Below are 26,993 nucleotides of genomic sequence, written 5' to 3' on the forward strand. Positions count from 1 at the left end.
GCAGCAGCAGCATAACAGGCTGTACACAAGACTTTATTCAACATACAATAAATCCTAAAGTCAAATCAAATATAAATTTCAACACAAGAGGAAACTAATTAAAATGTCAGCACAGATTTGGGTAAATAGAGCTACTGGTGATGGGAGTGGGCATGCGGCAGGATTTCCTGTATCTGTCTATTTGACAGCAGAAGACCACATCCTGGTACTTTGGGATTAGAGATTATCTGTCTTCAGTAATCTGAAACAAAAGTATAGTCACTTTTTGGCAAATCACAGAACAATCACCTTTAGCTTTTTGCTCCATCAGACCACAGAGTTGATTATAAAAGCCCTGGTTTCATGAAGCATCTGCAGACTGGTGCATCACATCCTGAAGCACAGGAACGGCCACAGGAAAAGATCCGACTGTCCCTTCCTGTCGAGTCCAGGGTTCAACCGAGTTGTTCCGTTCAAGAGAACATCCGGGTATTTGTGCTCTTAACACTATCTTCTGCCATCTCTTCCATGAAGGAAAAACAATCTGGTCCCACAGAAACACACAACTGTCTCCATAACAATGTTAAACAGGAGAGTGGCATAGGAGTGGTGACAGTTTACATTCACATCAGGATAACAATGGAAAGTTTCACCTTAGTTTTAGATGGAGACTCCGATTGTCTGGAACCACGGATGAGGTTGGAGTCAGGGGTCAGGGGCTTTGGGTAGTGATCGAAAGAATTAAGCGGTGGAAATGAGTTTTCTTCGCAGGGTGGCTGGGCTCTCCCTCAGAGATAGGTTGAGAAGTGAGAAACTCAGTCATTCGGGAGGGGCTCAGAGTAAACCTGCTGCTCCTTCACATCAAGAGGAGCCAGTTGAGCTGTCTCAGGCATCTAGTTAGGATGCCTCCTGAACACCTCCCTGGTGAGGTTTTTTCATGCACGTCCAACTGGGAGGAGACCTAAAGGAAGACCCAGGACACGCTGGAGAGACGATGTCTCTCAGCTCGTCAGGGAACGCCTTAGGATTCCCCCAGAGGAACTGGCCCAAGTGGCTGGGGAAAGGGAAGTCTGGGTCTCGCTGCGAAGGCTGCTGCCCCCATGACCCGACCCCAGATAAGCAGACAGAAATTGATGGATAGATGGATGTTTTGCAGAAAATTAAAAAATGTTTTACTCTATCCAACACAAGTTGTTTCTGATCATTTTAGGTATTTTGTACAGCACTTTCACTGATATTTCTGATATTAAGATTCTTATGGTTTTAAAAGTTAGAGACAAAGCAGAGTTTGAAATAAATAGTTTGTAAATGTCGTTTTTGCTACAGGAAATCATGAGAATGTTGTGGCTTTGTCGGATTTGCCAACTCTGAGTTTCTGATTCAACTGGAATTCACCTCCAGGAACTGCTATAAAAATAGATAATCAGCTGTTTCACTGTGAAATATCTTTAAATAAGCGCTGGAATCATTCTACCAACTCAGTTACACAAGAAAAGACTACCTACCCATCAGTAAAAAATCACCCAACAGATATTCACTTACAACACCTCACATTTTTGCTAGTTTTACCAGGAAAAGTGTAATTCCTCATGAAAAGACAGCACATGAGCAAATGCAGAAAATAGATGCTGCTGCAGTAGAAGAGAGAGGCATGTGTGAACAGGAGTGAGGAGAAACAGATGCTGGCACAGCAGAACCGTCTGCTAAACCCCACTCTCGCCACAGCTCCTCCTCTTTCCTACCCCTCAGTCACTGCCTCACTCACTCCCAAACCTTCCACCCCTGTGTGACCACACAGGGAGGCTCGTGAGTCAAAGTCAGGAACGTTTTCCTGTTGTTTGTCATCATTCCATGGAATAGGACCACTGTTCTCCTCAAAGGTTCCTGCCCTGATTTGGAATATGACCGTGGAGCTCTCTGGACACCTTTCCACTCATCTCTCCTGGGGATTACCACAGGAGTAGTGTGTGTGTGTATGTGTTGTACTTTTTGCACGTCAAGCATCCCGTCAGCTCCGCTCCGGATGTTGTTGAGTCTGAAAGAAGACGTGGATCACGATGAAAGGGGGGCAGCACCAGCGAGGGTGTGGGTGTCAGCACCTGTTCAGGAAAGTTCTCCGTTCCTGTAGCTGCTGCTTTGTCCGAGGTCGAGGTAGGTACCGGATTTGAGTTTCACTGGAAGTTAATCAACTTTTTTTACTGGGTTTGCACAGCTTTCTACGAATAATTCAGTCAGATTATCATGCCACTTCATCAAAGCTGAATTTTCACTTAAACACAAAGGTTTCTTTAAAGTAAATACTTTCTATTCACTATATTGATCTTTGCCTTACCTCTTATCTATTAGGAGGATGGTACCTTTAAATAATACCAAAAATGGAGCGACTTGCAAAGAAATCTGGTGTAGTTTTTATTGCATCTTTTTATTTATGATCAATTTAAAATGGAAAATAAAACCAGATTAATGCCACTTGTTACAGGAATAATTTAAACAAAAAGCAGCTGGGGATTAATGTTGAAAAGCATCTCTTTTCATTTTGTGAAGAGTTTAATCCCTTTTTAATCAGAGCGAGCTAAAGACAAATTTAAACAGCATAAACGGATTAAAAATGAACTACTTCCATTAAAAAATCCAACTCTTAGCTGCTGGCTGTAGAGCAACTTCAGTTTTTTTTCACTTCATACAAAATCATATTTAATGTATCTTCTCATCCTAAAGAAAACTTTTATATTATGAAGCATTTTCTCAGATGTAATTAGGATAATTAACTTAGTCATCGTGGATATTTTTTGTATTTTAAATGCTTTCATCTTCATATTATCATCTGATAATCTGTTGCATATCTTGAATCTAAAACAGCGTGTGTCTGTTACCTTCAGAGCAGATCCAGATGTTTCTGTCGGTTTCTATCACATGTGCTTCACAGATGATTATGAGTTTGGTTTTTCCTGAAGTTTGATTTTTAGCGTCTGGTTTGTGGATTACAAATACTCTGTGTATCTTGAATCCTTTTCCATGTGGTGGATTATCACCTAATGATGCACCAACAAGTTGGATAATGTTCTACACTTGGCAGGATGGTTTTAAGAGTTTGGAGAACTCAATTTAAGCACAAGAAATTCACATTTTTGCTCATTTTACCAGGAAATGTGTAATTCCTCATGAAAAGACAGCAAATGAGGAAATGCTGAAAATATTTGCAGGGATCCTTAAAATCAGTGTGAGATATTTTAATCTGCATTTGGCATGCAGTTTTATTCTGCTTCCAGAGAACAAAGAGTCACCACAACGGTGTTGCTGTGATGTCATCCTGGAAACTCTGATACTCGTTAGTATTTGGTGTATCTGTTCAGTTCTTAACACAGACGACTAATCAGCCAATCACATGGCAGCAACTCAACGCATTTAAACAAGGTGAAGATTATTTGCTCAAGTTCAACCAAGATTTGAAGAAGAAAGAGTCAGGAGACTCTGAATGTGAAATGTTTGTTGGTGCCTGACTTGCTGATGTGAGCATCTCAGAAGCTGCTGATCTATTGGGATTTTCACCTGCAACCTTCTCAGGATAACTGAGAGGTCAGAAAAAGACGACATATCCCTTCAGAGGTCAAAGGATAATGGTCAGGCTGATACTAGACAACAGAAGATGAAATGACCACTGGTTCCAACCAAGATCTGCAGAAAAGCATTTCTGAACCACAACAGCTGTTCTAGATGGACTCCAGCAGCAGAAGTTCACACCAGGTGTCCGTCCTGCCAGCTAAGAACAGGAACCTGAGGCTACAATTCTCACAGGATCACCAGAACCGGACCAGAAATGTCTGGAGAAACCTTTCCTGGTCTGATGAGTCTGGATTATAGTCGGGTCAGGATTTGGTGTCACCAACATGAAAGCATGGATCCATCCTTGTTTCAACACTTCAGGCTGCTGCTGGAGGTGTAATGGTGGGGGTGGGGGTTCTTCTCCCACTTCTCCCCTTAGCACCACCTGAGCCTGGTTTAAACTCCACAACCTACCTGAGTATTGTTGCGTGTGTGTGTGTGCGTGGGTGAATAACTGGTTAGTTGTATGGCGCCTTGGGGGGTAGAACATCGTTACATCTGGATCACAGTGGGTCCAAACATTCCACAGATCACTGACTCATGGAAATATAAGAATCACTGAGCAACCCTGTTGGTCTCCCTGTTCTCCAGAAAAACAGCCCAAGCCCAAACACATACACGCTTACAGTCAACATGTGCTATTCCTGCTCTGACCTGTAAATCCTCTGTTGTTCCAGTTGTTGGGGGGGGGGGGGGGGGGGGGGATTACAGAGCAGCGTAACAAATGCTGTGAGCCGACAAGTGAAATGTGAAAATGAAAACAGACGTGTGCTGACGCGTCCATGCTTTCTCACCTCTTGTCCACTGACCTCAATAAGATCGTCACCGCCCGGTGACTTTTCTTTAGAGACACTTTCTGACATCAGCATTTTTAGCTGTTTTCTATTTTCATTTGCTTGTCTGTGAGGATGAGTTCGTCTGAACAAAAAGACCATGATCCACATTGTGTGGTTCTTATAGTTATTTACTGTTTTATGTCCTGTTTTTGCTCATTTTGTTTCATTTGATTTTTCAGCTGCTGTTTTTTATGAGGCTCTCCTCCTGCTCTCTGATCTCCATCCTATAAAGACCCGATTCTCCTTCCACTCACTGATCTTTTGATAGGTTTGTCTTTTTACTTGGTACCGATAATGAAGGCATATGAGCACCTTTAGAAACAGAAATCAGTTTCAAAGAGCTGCCAGCAGTTTCGCTCCCGTGTTACAGAATACTCACAAAATTACACGATATGTAAACAACATGTTACAGTTTCAGGTCATGATGCGTTTGGCTGGAATATAAACTAAATCCATCGACATATATACTGGACAATTCATTTCCATGGACTCCAATAACACGTTTTTGAGGCCAAATGGGAGGTGGCCACCACCGCCATTTTGACCGTGTCACAGGTTCCGTCAAGCCCAGACAATTCCACAAAAGGGAAGACAGGTGGAGCTGAGGGTGGGGCTGTAAGGCTGGGATCAACTGACGACACCCGGTCAAACTAGCTACAAGCTAACCTGAAGCTAACCCAAAGCTAACGCGGAGGTGGGAGCTAAGCTAACGGAGGTAGCAACCTAGCTACAACCGGAGTTAACTGTGCACAACACCAGAGCTTCTGAGTCAGAGATACGCTGGGCTGACCATTGGGTAAAACTGGGTGGAAAGGTTTCTATCCCAGAGCTCCACAAGCCGGCAGCCGCGATCAGACAGAGATGCGCTGAGCTGCAGGGAGGGGAGAAACGGGTGGAAAACAGAGGTCTCCCGAGAGCTCCACAAGCCGATAGTCGGAACCCAGCTCCACCAACATGTTATATTTCAACCTATTTTCTAAAGTGCAGCATTATGTTAAATGCACTGGGTTTAACCCTATTACATTTAAATTTCATGGTTAAACAGTACATGTTAAAATCTAAGCTCAGCTCGGCAGTGACCTAAAATATATAAATATAATTTTACTTACCGAAAAAAATGAAGTGGAGACTCCTTGGATGCTCTATTAGTGCAATTAATGCCACAGCAAGTCATTTTGTCCAACAATTGCACAAAAAACATCCAAAAAAGAATACACAAACAAAGAGACTCAAAATCCCAGAGCAGTTTCCAAGCAAGACCGAGGCTCTACTGAGGCCTTTCCACGGAGCTAGCTCTGTGGTCACGTGGGTCTGATGCTCAATTATACAGAATTTTAGGCTTTTAATACACTTTAACAGAAGAGTGAGAAAAAAATTCACCCCCTCAGAGTTGTCATGAGTGTAAACTAGATCATTTAAACCAAAAACATGTTTTGGTACCAGGCTGTAAACATGTTTATTTCTGCTGTGAAATTGGTATTTTTAACATGGGAGTCAATGAGGATTTGCTCGTTTCTGACACCAGCCCCCAGCGGATGAGGGTGGAACTGCAATTTTTGGAACTTCCAGGATTGTTTCAATTTTTGAGCCATATTGTGGGGGCTTGGCTAAATCCCAGTAGCATTTAAAATAAATTTGCCGTGAGATTAAAAAACAAAATGACGTTTCCAACAGACAGGAAGAATTCTGATTGCCTTAGGCAGAAGAAAGGGCTTTTTACTGAGAATTTGACAAACAACCCCATTTTAAAGGTCTTGCACATGTAAATCATTAAAGAGTAATCAGTTATGAATTATTTCTACTTGAAAAATATATTAAAGATTCAGCATGATTTAAATAGTCATGAAATATGCCAAATTGAGGAGTGGAGTGGAATATCTGCTGCTGAGCTGTTTTAGTTTACTGTAGAACAGAAACGATGTGGAGCAAAACAGACCCAAATAATTTTATTGGTTCAGTGACAATTAAGCTGATTCTGATTAAAGCTGTTATGGCGAATCTGTAAACAAGCTAGGTTTTGAATGCAAAAACGCAATCACGGAACACAGGAAACAATATAGTGCTGAACACCAGTCACCATGTCCAAAGTTTTTTGTTGTCCGTGACTTCAAATGGTGTTTTTCTAAAGCTGAAAGTGGTAGCAGCCGGCTGTTTCTCCTTCTCTGATGTCATTGAGTGGAGAACCTCTCACACCAGAATATGTAAATACTGTATGTAAGTGTGTAATGAGTGGAGGAACAGGGATGAGCAGAAGTGTGGCGATTCGACAAGACCAACAGGATGACCCAATGGCTGCTTTCGGTTTGAAACGTGTTATTGGTGGAGGTTTTTAGACAAATACGAGAGAACCACTTTATTATTTTTTTTTATCTCTGCATTACATACATAGCTATACCATGTTAGAACGTTGTTGAAAAGCATGAAAAAAATGTTTTAAGCTAATTTATTTTTCAAATGTCCCATTGTAGCCTTAACATGTTATTAAATGTTTCATTGTGTATGAACTTTCTAAGCTTTCAAAGACGTAAAAAGGAAGTCAGGTTTATATTTAACTTTGCAGGATGTGAGGGAGGTAGCTTTGCACAACAGACTCCGAGTTAAGAGTAAATCGAGGTGAGACCCTCTTTCTGAAAGCGGGGGAGTGTTAGCTGCTCTTTTAGAGGCTGCAAGCAGAAGCCTACTTCCTAGTTGACTTGTGAGTTTTTAAAGAAAGAAAACAACTCTTTGGTTTGTGTTTGCACTAAATGATTGCCTCCGTTATAAGATTATGTGATATGTTCAATTACAAATGTTAAAATTAACCTAAGCTGCTGTGGGAGTCGTTGGATAAATCATGCAGTCCTTAAGTTGTCACAACAGATTTAATTAGCTCACATTATTTTGAATATTTAACATCCTCTTGTGTTTTTAATCAGAAGAATTATATATAATGACTTTATCATCCATCAGCACTCATACTTTAAACCCTGTTGGTGACAAAAACAAAATAATGTTCAGAGCTGATTCATCTTGCTGCTCAAAGCGACACTCCAAAAGTAAATAATCTCAGCTGGTAATTGCCTCCAAGTTGTTTTTGACACAACAACATCATCCAAGTAGAACTTCTAGAATGAGAAGCTAGAATGAAAGAATGATTTTTTTTTTAGTTGCTAGTTTTTGGGGGGGTTGGGGATGTAAAATTAGCTGCTGCAGTGATTCTGAGAGGATTTGAACCATAAAAAATCCAGAAAACTGAAGCCTTTTTACTGGCCGGACGAAATGTGAGGAAGTATGGCAATTTCTGACATTTGTTTTTATTTACTTTCACCTGCTTTTGTGTTTGTGTTGCCTGAGCTCCCTGAACCAGCATCCATCCACAATCTGTATGGGCTGTATAAACTACAAACTATTAGACTACCTCTAAAGCAGATTTGACTGCAGAAAACGTGTTTTACTGTATAGTGTAGCTGTAACCGAGTGTTTAGGTGATGTCTGGGGCATAATGCATGTTTGCACTCTCCAGATTCTCCCTGACTTCCAGGTAGTGCTTCTTCTTGGAAGTTACAACGTCACACAACTGTCACAAATCATCACGACAAGTTCAGTCACTCAACTCAGAGGAGATTCTCTTTAAAACAAACATTTTTACATTACATTTTCATTTTACATCTAATTCATTCGGAGTGTTTTTTGCATGCGTCATACTTGAGTTTTCATCAGATAGACAGGAAGAGGGTGAGACGGTTTTTGCTTTCCTGACATTTTCTTGTTAAATACGTGTAAAAGAGGGTTTGTTGCCTTTTGAAACTATCAAACCTGTTTTCTTTTAGAAAGTGACACAAATTGTAATCAGTGTGACAGGCTTGAGATGGGAAGCTGATTTAATCAGATATTTTTAGTGGTTCTAATATTATGGATGTTGATTTGCCTGTTTCTTATACTTCTGATACTTTCATCCTGACATGTCACTAACTCATACATTTATTCTAAGGGAACAATGGTAACAGAACAATGACACGTGGTTATTTTCTGGACTTCATCTCCGCAATGATTGGCCCAGTTTTCCTGTGGTGTCTTAAGAATTGTGCTAACAAAGAATGACAGCTTCACAAAAAAGAGCTAAAAGACTAAAATATGCAACACAGAACTGTTGAATTATTAGTGTGATATCTGCTAGGTTCCTATCTGACTTTTGATGATTTTATTCCACAACCAGACTAGTTTTGACTGATTTTAGATTGTTTTTGTATCTTGTTCATGATTTGTGACGCATACAGATCCACAGTTATATAAGGCCTAAAACGGTCCGGTGTCGTGCAGGATCTGCTCGGGGTCCTTCGACTGCCAGTGACGTCACATTACTGCAACTCTACTCGGCTTTCACACATACATTTTGGAAAGACATCAGCAGTTTAGTTAAATTATTGTTTGTTAACACCTAAATGTTTTCTTTATAATTGTAATTTGCTAATAAAACACCATATTATTTTTGTTTTGTAAAGAATGTGACTCTGCATAAAACCAACATCGGACTGACAAAAAAATAGAACAGTTCTTATATGTGAAGCCACATCTGTTTGTATTAATGTGGAGTTCGTCTGTATATTTCCTTAGTTGTTATCTAAATACATTCTTTGACTCAAATATTGCTTGGTGTCTTTCAATGAAGTTCTTATATTTTATTTTGCCCCGTTTCATCAACATCAAGAGCTTTTGAGGGTCACCGTTTATCATTTGCTTATATTTTACATTTCCTTTAGAAATTCAAACATATTTTCTCCAAAAAGTGTTGATTTTTGGGACTACAGGACTACAACCGCAAATTTGTTCTGACCAATCAAAATCATAATGTGATAACGTCACTTCCGTAAGCTTCTTGTTCAGCCAATCAACTACTTTGACGTCATCGGCAGTCGAAGGACCCCGAGCCGATCCTGTACCGACACCGGTTTATGATTTTGTGCTTGTAACATTCTCTGCTTTTTATGTATGAACCAAGATCATTTTGAACCACTGCCTCACTGTTTTATTGAAGTATTGCTGTGTTAAAGTTAGGGAGTTGCCAACGGTGAAATGGCTCCCCTGTGAGGAAGCAACCTGGACCAAAGCCCAACTAATTGGTGCCAGGAACAAAAATGTGAGGTTTGATTTAAACAGAGGGATTAACATCAGCAGATCTGACAAAGTTGAACAAAAACGTCATTAGTTCAGTAAACAACTACAAAAACAAGCAAACACTTAAACCAATTTTACTTCCACGTTAGCTTCAGCTAAACTGTGTACAGTGGTTATTATTAGAAACCTGGAATAGTAAACACCATTTATTGGTTATTTCTGTTGCATACAACACTGTGCAAAAGTTATTTTATTTCTGAACAGAAAGACTCTGGTATTAATAAGATTGGTCTTGTTCAGTCCTTTGGAAAGTTTCTCTGTGGCTACTTCTTTAAAATCCAATTCCCACCCATTATATAATTTCCACCTTTATATTTTTCATTTTCCCATTCTTCTTCTCGAGAACACACTGTACAGCGTACGCCTTCGTCAGGAGCAAACGCTAGACCGAATACTTCTTACTGTAACCACCCCAGATGTACACATCTCCTCTCAACTAAGCAGAGAACAACTGGTTCCAAAATGTTTTAAATAGTCTGTTTGTTGTCAGTTTGCTGTAATTGTCATAAATGTTGACAGAAACTTATGAAAAGTATCTTTATGACAGACTTTCCTCCTGAGAACAGAATTGTGTTTATGTGCATATGTTTTGGGACCACAGCAGGTCCAGTACCTGTGGGTTTAGAACAGGAAAGTTTCCTGTACAAATCTGGTTGTGATGTATTATATGAGGATATATATACACCCCCCAATCAGCTAATGAACATGTCCCTCTCTTTCATCCCTGCAGCTGAGTCCTACTCTGCGGCAGGAAGCGAAGGCAGCACCACCCCATCAATGGGATCCATGCCCCACCAGGCCTCAGGCAGCACCAGCCCCTGCTCACACTCCTCATCTGGAGGATCCCGGCACCCCGTCAGCGCCCTGAAGAAATGGCTTACCAACCCCGTCCGAAAGCTGAGCTCTGATCCCAGAGGTGGAGCGGCTAAAGCCGAGAAGCAGATGTTCACATCGGATGAAAAGGAAGCGCCATCATCTCCACCCAACAGTGGGGTTCAGCAGAAGTCTCTGGAAATGAACAAAGACACCAATCTGTCATCTGAAAACACGGTGAGACTTTGTGGCACAAACAGAGAAACACAGCAGGTGGACTTGAATTTAATGCTGCATGTTTTTTTTTTTTTTGCAGGAGTGGAAAAGTCCAACGGCTTCAACACCTTCGCTGGAGACTCCACAGGGAGACTTATGTGACCTGCAAAGCAGAAACCCACAGAGTCTGGTGCTTTATTTTCTTTATTTTCTTAACACAAACTCTGTTGGTATTCACAGTCCAGAGGTAATTTCAAAAAGAATAACAGAATAAACAACAGATTTAGTTTTAGTTTGGTATATTCTAACGTCTGCAGTTAAAAACAAGAATACATAAAGGTGAAGATCCATATAAAATAGATGGTTGTCAAAAATGAAGTAGGATGAAGGGAATGCTTTTAAAGGCCCAGTGTGTAATATTTTTCCAGTTTACTATCAAATCCTGTGTTTCCAGTTCAAAAACTTGTCCTTTTTCACTAATATTTCTCACCAACATCAATTCTAAATACTCCGCTCAACTTGAAATTATAAATTTTTATATACATAAACTGTGGTCGATGCTCCATGGTCATCCGCCATCTTAAAATACAGTAGCTGTTTAGGGACTTACGAGCTCCACGTTACCCGTTTGGACTATGACTGTAACCAGAAAGAACCAGCAGAGGGCAGCAGTGCGCCCTGGAAGCATGGAGTCTGCTACTTCAACTAAGAAATAGAAAAGAATAGCTACACTGTTGCTGTATTTGTTAGTTTGAATAAAAAAACAATTAAATCAAAAGATACATAAAATTTGTCAGCTCGTCATCATGTCCAACACAAGGAAGCAGCATATGTTCAGATCCCCACCGCTGTTAGCTGGACCCTAGCCTCCGATTAGTGTCTCTGACTCCCAAACTCACCTCAAGTTGTTCAATTGTATTTTCCTAGTACCAGAACTCCCGACTCTGTCCCAACGTGTCCATTCCAAAGTCTTTCTACTCAAGTCTCCTCTCTTCCCGCAGCCTGCCTTCTCGCCCAACACGCTCCAGCGCTCATGCGCTAGCCAGTGGCTAAAGCAGCATTGCTTAGCCTACTTTATCACAACACTCTACTAAAGATGATGTAGTTCTCCACACGTTACAGAGACGCTTCTTCTTCTCAAATGTTACCTTTAGACTTGAGTCTCCTTTTGCTGGTAATCCGTGGGAGTTTAGAGCATACACCGCGTCTCCCCGGCTCTAGCCATGGCTAACTAGTAGCTCAGTAGCTCATGTCGCCCATCTCCACCATCCCAGCCGTGAGCCACAATTAGCTGGTGGATAGTCAGCATTGTTTACAGCGTGTCTCCAGCTCAACAACACTCCTTCACCAACCGTAGTTAAGATCGTAGTTAAGATCAGCCAGTGATCGGTCCATATCCATATAAGCAGCCAGTTTGTTTACATCGAGGCACCGTGATCCACGTGAAACGGGTGTTGTGGGAAATTATGTTCTCCTGAAATATTCTGTTTCCCTTAGGCAATCAAGAGCAAATATTTCCAATTTCACAGAACTTATTGTCCATTATGAGGACTAAACTTCCTCAAAAAAAGATGGTTAAACTGAGTGAGATTACATCTTTTTACATAACTTTCAAAAATGATAAATAAGCTTGCTGCAAAAAAGTGAAGAATGGTTTTACTGTATCTTTTTTATGGTTTTAGGAGGAATTACAGATAAAAAAATTACAAGCATAACATTATTACATTACATTACATCGTTTTCCTGTAAAAGTTTATCACAAATGTTGTGAAAATAGCCAGAAGTGCATCTCCCGACACGGGGGACAGAATATTTCAGGGGAACACAATTTCTCACAACACCTGACCTCCCGGCTGACGTCACCCCTCCTCCACGTGTGAATCGTGAACGCTTCAAGAACAAAACTAGCTTGCTTCCTTCAGAACTGGTAGATAAAACAGTCATAATTATAAATGCTTTTTTTAAAGAGGTCGAGTAGCTTGTTTGAAGCTTTGTGTGGATTAGTTAAAGTTAAAGTCCCATTAGTTGTCACACACACTGATGTGTGTGCGAAATTTGTTCTCCGATTTTGACCCATCCCCAGGGGGAGCGGTGAGCTGCAGACACAGCCGTGCTTGGGAACCATTTGGTGGTTTAACCCCCCAATCCAACCCGTAATGCTGAGTGTCAAGCAGGGAGGCATTGGGTCCCATTTTTTCAAAGTCTTTGGTATGACCCGACCAGGAATCGGACCCTGATCTCCCAGTCTCAGGGCGGACACTCTACCACTAGGTCACTGAGCTGGCTACACAGTTTGGAAATTGGTTATACAGTCAAACTCATGAGTGAGCCACCGTAGCTGCAATACTTTCTCTGAACTGCGTGGCGCTAAAGCGTCGCATTTTTTCACCATGATTTCAGTGGATTTCACACATGGGGCCTTGGGGATGTTAGATGTTTTCTGTGGTGACAGGGTCACGTTTGTAATGTTTACACCAGGAGTAGGAATTTTGAAAAAGTTAAAGTCATTTTTAACTCTTACAGAATAGCATTATGAATGAGCTCATCTTTAATCTATGTATCCCTTTAGGACAAATTAATTTCACAAGCTCATGCAGCAATAATAATGTGGCCCACCTTCGTGCTGATTGTTTACATTGTTCTTGCGTTTGTAATGAAAGTAAATGCTCAGATAGGCACTAGAAACAGCTTTGATTTGGTCCCAAACTACTGCACGATAAATCTTTCAAACAGTCCATGTGAAGTTTTGTAAAACAGCTAAAGAAAAATGGCATAAACTGTGATCTGTTTCCTGTTTTTATCTTGGGGCGAATGGATGTTTCAGCTTACTGCACTGATTTTCTTGCTAAAACATCAGATTGGTTTCAGCTGGTCAAACTCACAGGGGACAAAAAAAAACCAACCATATTATAATTTGTAAAATGTTTTTTCTTGAAATTCCTTTTGGATAATACTTTAGAAGTCCGCAAGAAAGAAAAACATGTTTTCAAAGTAACATTTAAGCCTTTTAAACATGACCGTTTCTCATTAGAGACAAAGGAAAACTGATTCAAATCAAATCAAATCAAAGATACTTTATTAATCCCAGGGGGAAATTAGAGTTTCAGTACACACAGTTCAGAGATCAGACATACACGGGCAAGACACATGTGTCTACTGGAAGGATGCCTGCTGTGTTGAGACGTGAGCATTTAAAATCAGAAATAGAGGAAGCAGAGGGATGATTCTGGATAAAGAATAAACTTAAAGCACTGACCTACAAATACACACCCATCCTACAGAGGTATTAGAGTCCTGAGGACAAAATGTGTTGGGACTAAAGTATGTCAAGAGGATTATTATGGTCCATTTTACATTAGATTGTGGAGCTTTTAGGTGGGGAGTGGTTTTTGTTATGTAACTCTGATCCAGGGTCAGTTACTTATCTGTGACATGACTTGACAAACTGTACAGTTGTTTCTTCTGCAGCTCACAAAGTAAAAGTCCTTACTCTTAGATAAGTGTTTGGAGATGCTGCAAATAGAACACTGATTCATGTGTGTGTGTGTGTGTGTGTGTGTGTGTGTGTGTGTGTGTGTGTGTGTGTGTGTGTGTGTGTGTGTGTGTGTGTGTGTGTGTGTGTGTGTGTTAAGATTAATCATCTGAATGGCTACAGTCATGAATGCTGCTGAATCACAACAAGAAACATTATTATTATTTTTATTTTTTACCTTTCTGCATTTTTTACTAATTTGGGATAAAAGCATTACAATATAAAGTAAATAAGACTGAAACGACCCAAATATCGCTTTCTAATTATTGCTGACCCACTGTAACCGACACTATTGTTGAATGTCTGAAGCGACACATCAAAACTCTGATCAGTGAGAGAACATCGTGCTCACCACAGTCAAGTGTTAAACATTAGAAAAATAAAATAAGGTTAGCTGGTTCAATTTCCACTTGTATAAAATGAGACTGAAAGGACTTTGTTACATTTATAAAACATAGTAAAAAAAAAACAAATTGGAAAATATTTCATTTACTAATTTAAGAAAGAGTTCTAAATAACACTCATGATTTGGAAACTCAGCATGTAACTGAAGGAAAAGTCTTTCAAAGCAAAAAATACTGGTGCCTGAAATTTAGGTGGTCAAATTAGAGAAAATAAAGAAGCATGGAAACATTTTATTTTACCCAATTTTTATTAAAACCAACCAGTGGATACTGGGTGTTAGTGTTGTTTACATTATTTAGTAATAAATGTCTGAATAAAGCAAATTTATATATTGCAGCAATAATGAGAGCACCACATTACAGCTTGACCCCTCTCTGACCTCTTTTGTACAACATGCAAAATGGTGGATTTATGTGTTTCAGATTCAGATAGTCAGCCCCAACCCTCATCATGGAGAGGACGGCCGTACACCGGCTGAGGACTCAGCCAGTCAGTGCTCTGCAGTGGACAGTGATGAGGACAGAAACATGGCCTTGGAGAAGAGCTTGTGAGTGTTGGGTGCTAAAGGAAAACACAATAGTGCATTTATTGTGCTAGTTCTTAATAAAAACACTCTGTGCCTCACGTTGCTCTCTTTTTACAACCTTTAAAGGTTTAAAGATGGAGAGATAACTAGGTTATTTTTTATTATTATTTTGTAGCAGAAATACTGTTTGAATGCTGAGAGCTGACAAAAAATTACCTGAGCTGAAGCTGAAATGTTGTTTTTAGCTCATGTGTTTTGCTGATTTGAGGTTGGGGCAAAAAAGAATAATTTAAAGCAGAGTGAGTGTCCTAACTATGTGGGATACCATATGTAAAGATAAACAGTCATAATTTAACAGAAGTTTTTTGGTTATTCAGCCTATCATAAAAGAAAAATAATGGGAGTTCATTTTTCAATGTCATAATTTCACAATGTTATACATACATTTATAAATGTTAAAGTGGGAGTCAGTGTATGGGTGGAGACTGCTTTCATCCACATTTCATGGCGGACTGAAATATTACATTGAAATAAATTGCACTAAACTGCCACACTAATGATTACACATGTGTACAGCACCATTAGACACTGATCTATACAGGTTATCAGCAAAAAGAAAGTTAATTTAGGTGTTACTTGCTCTTTAAAGTTGCCAACTAAATATTTAGTTAGCAAGAGAACATTTATTTTTATACTTAAATATTTAGCTCTCGAATGGTTCAGGTCCTACTTGGCAGGGCGAACATTTTGTGTCAGTCTCGGTGACTATGTGTCGTCCTCTGCTCCTCTCTTGTGTGGTGTCCCGCAGGGCTCAGTTCTTGGCCCTCTCCTCTTCTCTTTGTTTCTTCTTCCTCTCGGGTCTATACTGAGTAAGCATGGCATTGCTTTCCACTTGTATGCTGACGACTGTCAGATCTATGTCCCTCTTCAGAAACAAGGCGGATACCGCATACAGCCATTACTTCAGTGTCTTGATGACATAAAGGCTTGGATGTCTATTAATTTTTTAAAATTCAATGATAAAAAGACTGAGGTGATGATTTTTGGTAGTCCTACTGAGACCCCCAATGTGTATGTTGATTCCCTGGCCCAGTTTGTTAAGCCAACTGTCACAAACCTGGGGGTCAAAGTGGACTGTGATCTGACGTTTGAATATCAGATTAGGGCGGTGGTAAAATCTAGCTTCTTTCACCTCAGGCAGCTGGCGAAAATAAAGCAAATTCTTTCACGGCAGCACTTCAAGACAGTGATCCACCCCTTTGTTACCACTCAGCTGGATTACTGTAACGCACTCTATATTGGGGTCAGTGCATCTTATATTAGTCATCTACAGAGGGTGCAAAATGCCGCAGCCCGTCTTTTAACTGGCTCTCCAAAGTTTGAGCTCATTTCCCCTGTTTTAGCTTCACTTCACTGGCTGCCCATTTCTTTTAGGATTCATTTTAAAATTCTTTTGTTTGCTTTTAAATGTCTCCATGGCCTTGCACCTTCTTATCTCTCTGTCCTGTCTGGCCTTACACACCCTCCCGCTCTCTCAGGTCAGCTGATCAGCTGCTCCTGAATGAACCCAGGACTGGGCGTAAACTTAGAGGAGATCGCGACTTTGCTGTAGCAGCTCCTAAACTGTGGAATGAGCTTCCTTTAGAGATAAGGCCAGTTCCTTACCTGTTTTTAAGTCACTCTTGAAAACACACCTCTTTACCCTTTCATTTGACACCATGTGAGATGTCGGTTACTTTTTTTTTTTTTGTTGTTTTGACTTATTTTAGCTGTTTTTGTGTGTTTCAATGCTGTTTTTATCTAGTTTTTTTTTCTTATTATTGGGCTGTTTTAATTTTATGTCTCCTGTGTTTTATTTATTTCTCTTTGCTACTTTCTGTTTATTCTATTGTTTTAATGTATTTTCTGTACAGCACTTTGTTCCTGTGCTGGGTGTTTTAAAGTGCTTTATAAATAAATGAACTGAACTGAACTAAATATTTAGTTTACAAACTAAATATTTATTTTCCCAAATAAATATTTTGATCCTAGCAAAATATTCCAGCAAAATATTTTTGAGGGATAAATCTAAATATTGATTTTGCAAACTAAATGCTTAGCTCCCAAGTAAATTTTTAGCTTGGATCTAAATATTTATTTAAAAAAATAATATTTAATTTGAAGCTAAATATTTAGTTTATAAACTAAATATTTAGTTAATAAATAAAATATTTATTTTGCAATCTAAATATTTAGTTAGTAAACTAAATATTTAGTTAATCATGTTTACTTCGCTAACTAAATATTTAGGTCTGACCTAAATATTTAGTTTGTAAAATAAATACGTGACTCAAAATTAAATATTTGCTTGCTGAGTAAATATTTAGTTGGAAACTTTAACATTTTTAATTGTACGAATAACATGGTGAAAATATGACTTAGAATAATTAACTTTTATTTTTAATCACTTATGATATTAAAAAACCAAAATAACTGCTGTTAAATTATAACTGTTTGACTTTACAAATGGCACCCAATATAAACAGAAGCTTTAGAGGTAAAAAGGCATAAAAGAATGAAGCTTAATGTTCTGAAGTCTTCACATCATCACCAGCGTGTGAATGGGTGGATGACTGCTTGTGTTATGAAGCCTTGGGGGCTTGTAGAACCATAACAAGGCAATTTCCAGACCATGATAGCCTTATCTTTTCTCTCAGATATGTCCTGGCAGAGCTGATAGAAACAGAGAGGCTGTATGTTGAAGACCTTGGTCTCATCGTCCAGGTGAGTCGACATGAAAATGGATTTTTCCGTCCCATTTAGACCACCCTGAGCTGATTGGTGAGATGTTTGTTTTGTTTAGGGCTACATGACCGCAATGGCCAATCAGGGAGCTCCAGAGGACATGAAAGGGAAGGACAGAATTGTGTTTGGTAACATCCACCAGATCTACGACTGGCATAAAGAGTGAGCTCCTTTGACCGTTCGTTTTCATGTTACAGACCTCCCAGTGTTTCACGATGGGTCAGCTCGTTTCATGTCTGACAGCAGATTTGGTTGCGCTCTGCTTTTTGTCTTGCAGTTTTTTTCTGGGAGAACTGGAAAAAAGTGTGGATGATCCAGACAGCCTAGCTAAGCTATTTATCAAACATGTGAGTCTTTCAAACAAATCACTCAAATGGAGATCAGAAGCTGGGCTCTTGTTTCACTGCATGTTCTCTGAATAAAAATCCAATCAGTTCCTTTGTGTGAAAGCTTTAGCCTGCCTCCTTCCAGATGTTTGTTTATGATCTTCTTTCTGGAGGTACAGCTGCAGAATAAGCAGGTCCAATGATCACACTGGTTTGGTTAAAAAGCTCCTAAAAACTGCAATAAGAGTTAAAGAAGCTCTACAGACATCAAGCTGTGTGTGTGGTAATACACGTGGCTGCATCAAAGCTTTTCAGAGTTTTCCTCATTTTGTTGTCTCATTCTGAACATGTGCATCATTTACTACACGCACTTTTACTGAGTCACATCAAAAGATGGCCAAACGGATAAAGTTTAATGGAAACACACAAGGAAGTAAGTTTGTGTTGTAAAACAAAAAAGACAGAAAAGGATACAATGTGTGAGAGAGAGAGAGCAGCTATCACACTCCTATTCCCACTTTTATTACCGTGCATGTCTGATTAAACCACAGCTAATAAAATATTTCCTTCCCAGCCCTGAATCTGTTTAATAAACCAATTTCCTGGTCTGACACACAACCAAGAGGGAGGAAACTGAGGTCCAAGGTGCTTTAGAAAACTCTCTTTCTGTGTCTTTTCCCTCATGCACAAACTAACATACTGACACAAAACAAATCCTTTGTTAAAGGGATATTTTGCAACTTTTTCACATTTTTAAATCGTTTTCTTGAGCCAGCATGTGCAAAACTGACTTTGTGCTGGGCTAAAGCTGTTTTCCGGAGTATTCCCCTTTCAGAAATGATGTATGATTTTTCAGGAATCCGTAAAAGTGATAATCTCATCATGTACTGTGATAAAATGTAAACAATACGTCTTTTTTTTTTTTTTGCTAAGCACGCCCCCTGCCCAGCAGAGCTCTGTGCAATAGGAAACTGAGCGCCGACCAGAATTAACCAATAGCATTAGACTACCGCTTACGGGCTTCAAGTTTAAGGAATACCTCGGCTGATGCAGAGTTGATGAACTTTTCACGGACAAGTTAGTCTCTAAAATATAAATATATGAGAACACAACATGACATGAGAATAATACTCGTAAAACAACGTGTTTTAGCTCTGTTTATCGGCTACAGAATCACATAAATAAACAGAAATGTGAAGTTGCGATCTTAAACAAACAAAGCAACAGATTTTTTGTGTGATATGCTTGTCAGCCACTAGATGGTGCCATCTGATAAGAGAAATACTCCAGAAAGAAGCTATAATGAAAGGCCACCCAGCCCCTATCGCCCTTGTGGCCAGAATGTTCTGCTTTCAACTTAAGACTGGCAGGCCGCTCTTTGGGACTTAGAGAAAATTGAGCCAACATACCTGGCGCTGCAGTCTGGTTCCAGCATGTTTTAGATCATGGATACAGCTGATTCGTTTCATTTAGTGATGACTTTCTCAGTGGCCTATTGGTAATAAATAGTTCCCGAGTGCGGCCACAGCTGCAGCTCACCGTCCCCACAGCGATGGGTCAAATGCGGAGAAGAATTTCACCAGTGTGTGATGATTAAAGGGACTTTAGCTTTAACTTCAATCACTCCTGTAGACACTTATGAAGGCTGAGGAGACATTTCTGAGATCCTCTTCTGTGCCCCAGACAAGCTGGTTCCCAAAGTCAGAGACTGTCTTGGTCAGCTTTCTTCTCACGCCAAACCTTCTGTCAGGAATCTTGGCGTGACCTTTGACCCAGCTCTCACCCTGGATTCTCATGTCAGTTCTCTTGCTCGCTCTTCCTTCTTCCATCTCAGGAACGTTGCTAAGCTGAGTCCCATTCTGTCCCGCTCTGAACTTGAGACTGTTCTCCACACCTTCATCTCCTCACGCTTAGACTACTGTAACTCTCTTTTCATGTGTCTGAGCAAAACCTCCCTGAACGTCTACAGGTGGTTCAGAGAGCCTGTGATCGGCTTCTGACCAAGTCCTCCAAGCACACCCACATCACCCCGCTTCTCCTCCAGCTTCACTGGCTGCCAGTCAACTTCAGGATTCATTTCAAGATCCTGGTTCTGGTCTTTAGAGCCTTACATGGGCAAGCACCATCTTACATTGGTGATCTTAGTCCCTACACCCCCAGCAGGTCCCTGAGGTCCAGTGACCAAAGCCTACTGGTTGTGCAGCACCAGGCTAAAGACCAAAGGTGACAGATCATTTGCTGCTGTGGCCCCCAGACTCTGGAACTCTCTCCCCCTGAGCCTGAGATCAGTGGACTCAGTGGTCTCCTTTAAAAAGCAGCTGAAGACTCACTTGTTCAGGCTTTTGCGTCACCACTCTCTCCTTATTCTGCTCTCCTTACCTGCTTCACCTTCCTCAGGATCCACTGATTTCCCTCTTTCCTATTAACTCTCTCTTTCTTTCTTTACATTTTTAATCACAATTGTCTATTTTTGCTTATTATAAACATATTTGTAATCATTTTAAAAATTATTTTTTGTATTTTAAATTTTTTGTTTTTGTGAAGCGCCTCGTGATTTTTATCTTGAGAAAAGAAAAGATTGTTTCTTCTTCTTCAACAGTTAGATTCAGGTGTTAAGATTAACTCACTAAGAGGAGATACTGTACGTTTTGTTTTTGATTCTACAAACGGACACTAGGAGGTGCTAAAAGCAAGCTAAAACTGCCTAGTTCCCCTTTGATTTCACACATCTCTCTTTGTTGAACATGCAGGAACGACGACTTCACATGTACGTCGTTTACTGCCAGAACAAACCCAAGTCAGAATTTGTTGTCTCAGAATACATTGAGACTTACTTTGAGGTGAGAAGCTAACATGATTGTTTGTTCTGACTCTTTATTCTATTTTTTTTTTAGTTTATCTAACTAAACCCATCACCTTGTGCTTCAGGATCTCAGGCAGCAGCTGGGTCACAGGCTGCAGCTCAATGATCTCCTGATCAAACCCGTCCAGAGGATCATGAAGTATCAGCTACTCCTGAAGGTTTGTCACACTAAAACAATGTTCACATGCTTCTACAGGCTTTCATTCGCTTTTTAATGAGAATTAGTTGTGTCGGATTTTTTTGTGAGTAAAAGCATAATTTAAATAAAAACAATTTTTTTTTATATAAAAAATGTATCTCTATGGCATCTTCAGGACTTCTTAAAATATTACAGCAAAGCTGGGAGGAACGTTGAAGAGCTCCAGGTATGAACCCAGACTTTTCCATATTTTATTTTTATTTTTGTTGTGCTGATTCGATTTCATCTTTCAGAAAGCTGTGGAGGTGATGTGCTTTGTGCCAAAACGCTGTAATGATATGATGAATGTAAGCAGGCTGCAAGGCTTTGAGGTATTTATCCTTTTTTTTGTGTGTGATATTTAAACACACATTAAGAATTATGCAACAAGCCATTGTGGTTGATTATTATTTGTATTGAGGCTATGTTTGCTATGGGCTACTGGGAGAGTTATGAGTCTGAAACTACATTTCCCAACATTATCATAGCTTATTGTATTGTGTCACATCACATTGTATCATGTTACATCCTGTCATGACCCACTGAATTATGCAGTATTGGATTGTGTGAAATCATACTGGTGAAGAACCATATTTCATAATCGATAATGATATTTAACCCTCCTACTGTCTTCATGGGTGACCCCGCCAGGAAAGTTGACCATTGAGCAGGATTGATGGTTTATTCCTTGAGGTCCACGTGGCAGGGGTGAGGAGTGAGCACCACCTCACCCCTGTCATGTGGACCTCAAGGGATAAACTATCAACCCTGCTCAATGTCAACTTTCCTGGCGGGCTCACCCATGAAGACAGTGGGAGGGTTAATTGTTCATCACACGTCGGATGCAATAATTTGATGGAGTTTGTGGTCTACTTTTTGAATCAGGGAAAAATCACAGCTCAAGGGAAGCTTCTCCAGCAGGACACCTTCTCCGTGAGTGAGCAGGATAGCAGCATCCTGTCCAAAGCCAGGGAGAGGAGGGTGTTTCTGTTTGAGCAGCTCGTCATTTTCAGTGAGCCACTTGAGAAGAAAAAAGGGATCCCTTTGCCAGGGTACACTTTTAAAAACAGCATCAAGGTAAGAGAAACTTGGTGTTAATAAATATATTTTCATGATTTTCCAAAACAATTTTTTTTACTGATTATTTTTTTAAATGATCAGTAACTCTGAATGTTTCATGCAGGCTGAACATGAAAATAGCCTCCTACACCTATCTGCTGCATTAGCTTCTGGAAGATAGAGGGTAGGGTTTGAAATGCTTGGCAGATCTACGTTGAGTGGTTGCTTGAACTGACCCCTACTTCACACTGGAAGCATCGGCGAGGTAGAACGGCAGCAGAACGTCACTGCTTCGAATTGGAATCCCACAAAGTCTATGAAGGTGATTCAGTCCAGTCGCAACATGGAAATTTTCGGGCGCATCCCAGAAGTGGCACTCCGCGCCACTAAATGTAGGATCGGGTTCTATTTTTGCCATGAGCTGCTTCTGGGAGGCATCAATTTCCGCAGTTAACATAGGGCTAGACAGGAAATCACATACGGTTTCAGTTAGAGGCCGACCGATATGTTTTTTTAAGGCCGTTACCAATTTTTAAAGAATTTTTGTCGCCGATGGCCGATATCTAAAGCCGATTATTATGGCCGATTTATACACGTTTTAGCAGCACATTAATTGTGAAGGACAACGTAACACTCACTGTGTGCAATATAAATTAAATAAGTCAGTAAATCTCTCAATACTTATTGAACTTCAAATATAAAACTAACTCAAAATATTTAAAAGAATGGTGTGTTGGGGTCCTTCGGGTCCTTTCTTCATTATAGTTGGTGGCAGTTGGCCACACAGGTGCCTGATATATATATATATATATATATATATATATATATATATATATATATATATATATAATTTAACATTTGTTGTTTTATTTATTTATTTATTTATTTATTTATTTATTTTATCGGCTTTTAAAAATAATTTCGGCCGATGGCCGACAGAAAATTTTAATAGATCGGTCGGCCTCTAATTTCAGTGGAAAACCCCTGGTAATTTTCAAAATAAAAGACTATTGCAGAGATGCAAATTCATATCTATGTAGATTGCGTCAGTACAAGTGACGACTTATTTACACCAGAAGTGCAGGGGTGTGTTTTTCATGCCTTTAATCCTGAAAGTGGATCTATTTTGTTTAATGGCAGATGGCATAAACTCGAGAGATTTTGTGATCTTGCGAGTTAAGCAAGGAGCACAGCGAGGAAGCCGTTCTGCAACCAAGGTTCTCCTGTATGTACTGGACCGCATCAAAAGTCACGAGTAAACCGTTCTGCTGCCGTTCCGCTCTGTAGATGCTTCCAGTGTGAAGAAGGGGAATGAGGACGGCTGTTGTTGGTTTAACGTCCAGGAAACAGCAGAGAGCATTTCGACTAGTAGAAGCTAACCATTAGCATTAGCAACTCCACCACACAGCAGAACACATCCAGGTCTCTGTTGTTTAAGGAGATAAAACATCCATGTCGCAGAGCAAACAGAGATGGTGGCAGAGTCATGTTGCTGTCGTCCAATCAAAGGCAAGATGTCCAAGTATCAAGAAAGAAGACTCCAAATCCTGCTGCCACCTTCTGCTGCAGCAGACTTGTCTGCGCTGATACAGGCACTTATGCCCCACCCCCAGTGCAACTTGCAAGGCATTCATTCCTACCATAGCCCACTGCAGATGTATAGATTAAACAACTGTTGAACACTTTGAAGTACTGATGCGTTCAACATAAGCACTTTGTGTCCTGCAGGTTAGCTGTTTGGGTGTGGAGACCCCCTCTGAAGAAGACCCTTGTTGTCTGGTCCTGACCTCCAGGGGAACCGACAGCAGTGTAACACGCTTTGTTATGCATGCAGTCTCTCCAGAAGTACAACAAGCTTGGTTCGACGATGTGGTCCAGATCTTAGAGACCCAGAGAAACTTCCTAAATGGTACCAGAGCTGAACTTTACAACAATAAATGTGTAATTTATTAAAAAGGTGTGACACGACGTCCTGTCCGCTGCAGCCCTCCAGTCCCCAATAGAGTACCAGCGAAGAGAAATCACATCAAACAGCTTAGGAAGGAGCACAAAGTCTCCAGCTGTGTCGTCACCTGGCCTGTCATCGCACCCCTCCATGCAGAGACATCACCAACCCTGCCTGCTGTCCCATAACAATTCTCTGCCATCTCTGCACTCGCCTCAGCTCACCCAGTCCTCAAAGGTCATGCAGCACACACCCATAATCCTATTTCTACACAGGCATGTATCTCTCTAGCTCACATCTCTTTTCTCTTTCTGTTTTCAAGGACTTCAATACAAGTGATGAGTCACTTCGAGCAACTCACCCTCCATTTTCCTCACAACAGCAGCTCAGTTTGTACTCAGAGGTGAAACGAAGCTGTGACACATTCAGCACCGCGTCACCCTGCACCCACCACCACCAAAAGGTAGACCAGTAGACCAGGTCACCCTGTTAAACACCAGGAAAACACCTCTTGAATTTCTTTAGTAATCACGAATAATTCTCGTGAAAGCTCTTATCTTTTTCTGAATGGTTAATTTTTAAATAACGTTTTAAAATGATGTTGATCACGTAGGCAGAACTGTACAGCCTGTTTGTTGTCACGGTCACTAATGTTGAGAGGAAATAACTCTCCAGCTGCCTTTGTCAGATATCCTGTTGTTGTTTCTCTGTTGATTTACCATGCTCAGCCTAATGTGTTGCTTGTGTTATTCAGCCATCCAGTTTGTGGGAAACTCTCCAACCTGGTGTTTTATCTTGTGTACTAACACTTCCACCAAGGAAACAGTATAAGTGCTGCAGATCTGGCCTAAATCCACAGAATTGTTCTTGTCCTCTTAGCTCCTACTCTGTTGATCAGCAGAAAAAAACCTGTTTTGCTGCCCTCATGTGGTCTGTTTGATTCAGAGGTTCCCCAGATCAAGTTAGACTCCACATCTTTCTAAGCACGTCATGTTAGAGTTGTTATAAAGAGAAAGTTCACAACTTTTGAAGTGAGTTTTGGTGTAAAAGTTCTCAACACTTACTATCTGGCCTGCTGTAGGTAGCGCTTTAAACAAGCTCAGTTGGGAGAAACGGTGAATACCTTTGACCAGACTGTCAACTTGTCATACCAAGGTTAAGATCAAAGTGCCTTTTTTCTGTTAAAATTATTCTAGTGTATCTAATTAAATAAATAAATAAATACTTTTATGCAGCTTAAAGAACAAGTTCACTGAGAAACTATTTTTTACTTTTTTATTTTAATTTTAATTTGAATATTCACTCAGGCTTAATGTGAAAATAGTCTTACAACCTTATTTCCTGCATTAACTGTCGATAGAAAATAGACAGGGAGACGCTCGGATTAGAAAAGCCAAACAGATCTTCATCACATTGAAAAAGTGGCATTCACGAACTCTCCCATCTTGCCTTGTTACCAGGAAAGTTGCTATTGATGTAGCATCCCGGAGAGAACAGAGAAAGTCTCAGCTAGTAGAAGCTAACAATAGCATTAGCAACTCCACTACACAGCAGAATTCCTTCTGGCTTGTGCTATTCGTGGAGACCAATCAACTTTGTGAAGCAAAAAAGAGTCAGTGGTAGTCGCACTGCTGTTAGCCAGTCAGAGGCGAGATGCCAGAATATCAAGAAACAAGACTCCAAATCCTGCCGTGTTCTGCTCTCCTCTGCTCTAGCTCACTTTTAGCTCCTGAAACTGAAGCGCCAGAGCTTTTCACAAAGACATCCACTCTCAAGGTATTCATTTATATTAGAAATCACTGCAAATGTGTTGAAAAAACAAGTGAACTTAGTCTTTAAATTTTGCTTCATACAAATGTTTCTAGAAACTAAACAAAGAAAGTAACTGCTGGATTGTGTGTTTCCTCATAGGTTGTGACAGCCAGTTTCCAGACTATCGCATTTTGTGATGGCGCACCTTACGCAGCCCGCCGACCCAACAGCTTGGATCAGCTGGAGGAGAGCAACCAGCACTGACCCTCGGTGACTCCATTCAACTCTGTGCAGACGTGAGCAAAGCTGCGGTGTTTCAACTAACTGTGTCGCAGGCCTTTCTGTGTTTGATTTTGTGTAACGTTAACATTTGAATGTGCTTGAATAACAGTGTGTGTGTACACAGATTCCATGTGCTCATCAACAAACATTTCCAGATGCTGAGATGAAAAAAAACGTCCTGTTGCTTCATGCTGTTTGAATTTGTTTTTCTCTACTTTTTGACAAAAAAAAAATTGACTGGATGTTTTTGATAAAATGGCCAAAATTGTCTCCATGGACCCGTTTCACGTTATTCTCCTCTGAGAACATCTGAAACCCCCTGAAACCTTCTGAGCTCATTACTCCAGTGATCGTGACTTGCAGTTTCATTCTGGATCAGATCTCATCTGTCTATCCCGTGCAGATTAGCAGAGAGCTGTGTTTTCCATTTGCCAGATTATTTAAACCCTTCCATTGTGCGTTTGATCTGGACTAAACACATTTGAAACGCACACAAACCATGTGGCACGATCAAGCAGAAAGAAGAAAAGGGGTACAAAGATCAAACATCATAACAATGTGCTTATGTAGGGTCCTTATGTGTAGACTGGAAGAGAAATTATGTTCAGATATTTGAATTTTGAACAAGTTCCCTTGTGTATTTGTGTGCTGAAACATGACATGTATGTTACTCCATCATAAAAGTTCATGAGAGTCACTCTGTGTCTTTTTTGGCTGACAGCTGATGTAAAGATGTTAAC

The 26,993-nt window shown here is 40.2% G+C and overlaps 1 protein-coding gene across 3 annotated transcripts in view; it reads left to right on the plus strand.

Annotated features, from left to right (window-relative positions):
* arhgef25b (Rho guanine nucleotide exchange factor (GEF) 25b) overlaps positions 1 to 26,468 on the plus strand; it is a 35,676-nt gene extending 9,208 nt beyond the window's left edge. The window contains exons 1-17 of one of the 3 annotated variants that reach the window (XM_070549866.1): positions 1,821 to 2,130; positions 10,303 to 10,622; positions 10,702 to 10,791; positions 14,961 to 15,085; positions 17,761 to 17,827; positions 17,907 to 18,010; positions 18,126 to 18,195; positions 20,925 to 21,014; positions 21,103 to 21,195; positions 21,352 to 21,402; positions 21,470 to 21,547; positions 22,101 to 22,292; positions 24,003 to 24,183; positions 24,260 to 24,456; positions 24,542 to 24,682; positions 25,935 to 25,995; positions 26,131 to 26,268. In XM_070549866.1, coding sequence (XP_070405967.1) covers positions 2,037 to 2,130; positions 10,303 to 10,622; positions 10,702 to 10,791; positions 14,961 to 15,085; positions 17,761 to 17,827; positions 17,907 to 18,010; positions 18,126 to 18,195; positions 20,925 to 21,014; positions 21,103 to 21,195; positions 21,352 to 21,402; positions 21,470 to 21,547; positions 22,101 to 22,292; positions 24,003 to 24,183; positions 24,260 to 24,456; positions 24,542 to 24,682; positions 25,935 to 25,952 — 1,911 coding nt within the window. In that variant the 5' untranslated portion in view covers positions 1,821 to 2,036 and the 3' untranslated portion in view covers positions 25,953 to 25,995; positions 26,131 to 26,268. Of the gene's footprint in view, positions 1 to 1,820; positions 2,131 to 10,302; positions 10,623 to 10,701; positions 10,792 to 14,960; positions 15,086 to 17,760; positions 17,828 to 17,906; positions 18,011 to 18,125; positions 18,196 to 20,924; positions 21,015 to 21,102; positions 21,196 to 21,351; positions 21,403 to 21,469; positions 21,548 to 22,100; positions 22,293 to 24,002; positions 24,184 to 24,259; positions 24,457 to 24,541; positions 24,683 to 25,934; positions 25,996 to 26,130 lie in introns of those variants that run through there. The other 2 variants (XM_015959750.3, XM_015959754.3) reach the window with 2 other exon arrangements.
* The last annotated feature ends 525 nt before the right edge of the window (positions 26,469 to 26,993 follow it).

This window comes from Nothobranchius furzeri, chromosome 3 (assembly GCF_043380555.1).
Source record: "Nothobranchius furzeri strain GRZ-AD chromosome 3, NfurGRZ-RIMD1, whole genome shotgun sequence".
NCBI lineage: Eukaryota > Metazoa > Chordata > Actinopteri > Cyprinodontiformes > Nothobranchiidae > Nothobranchius > Nothobranchius furzeri.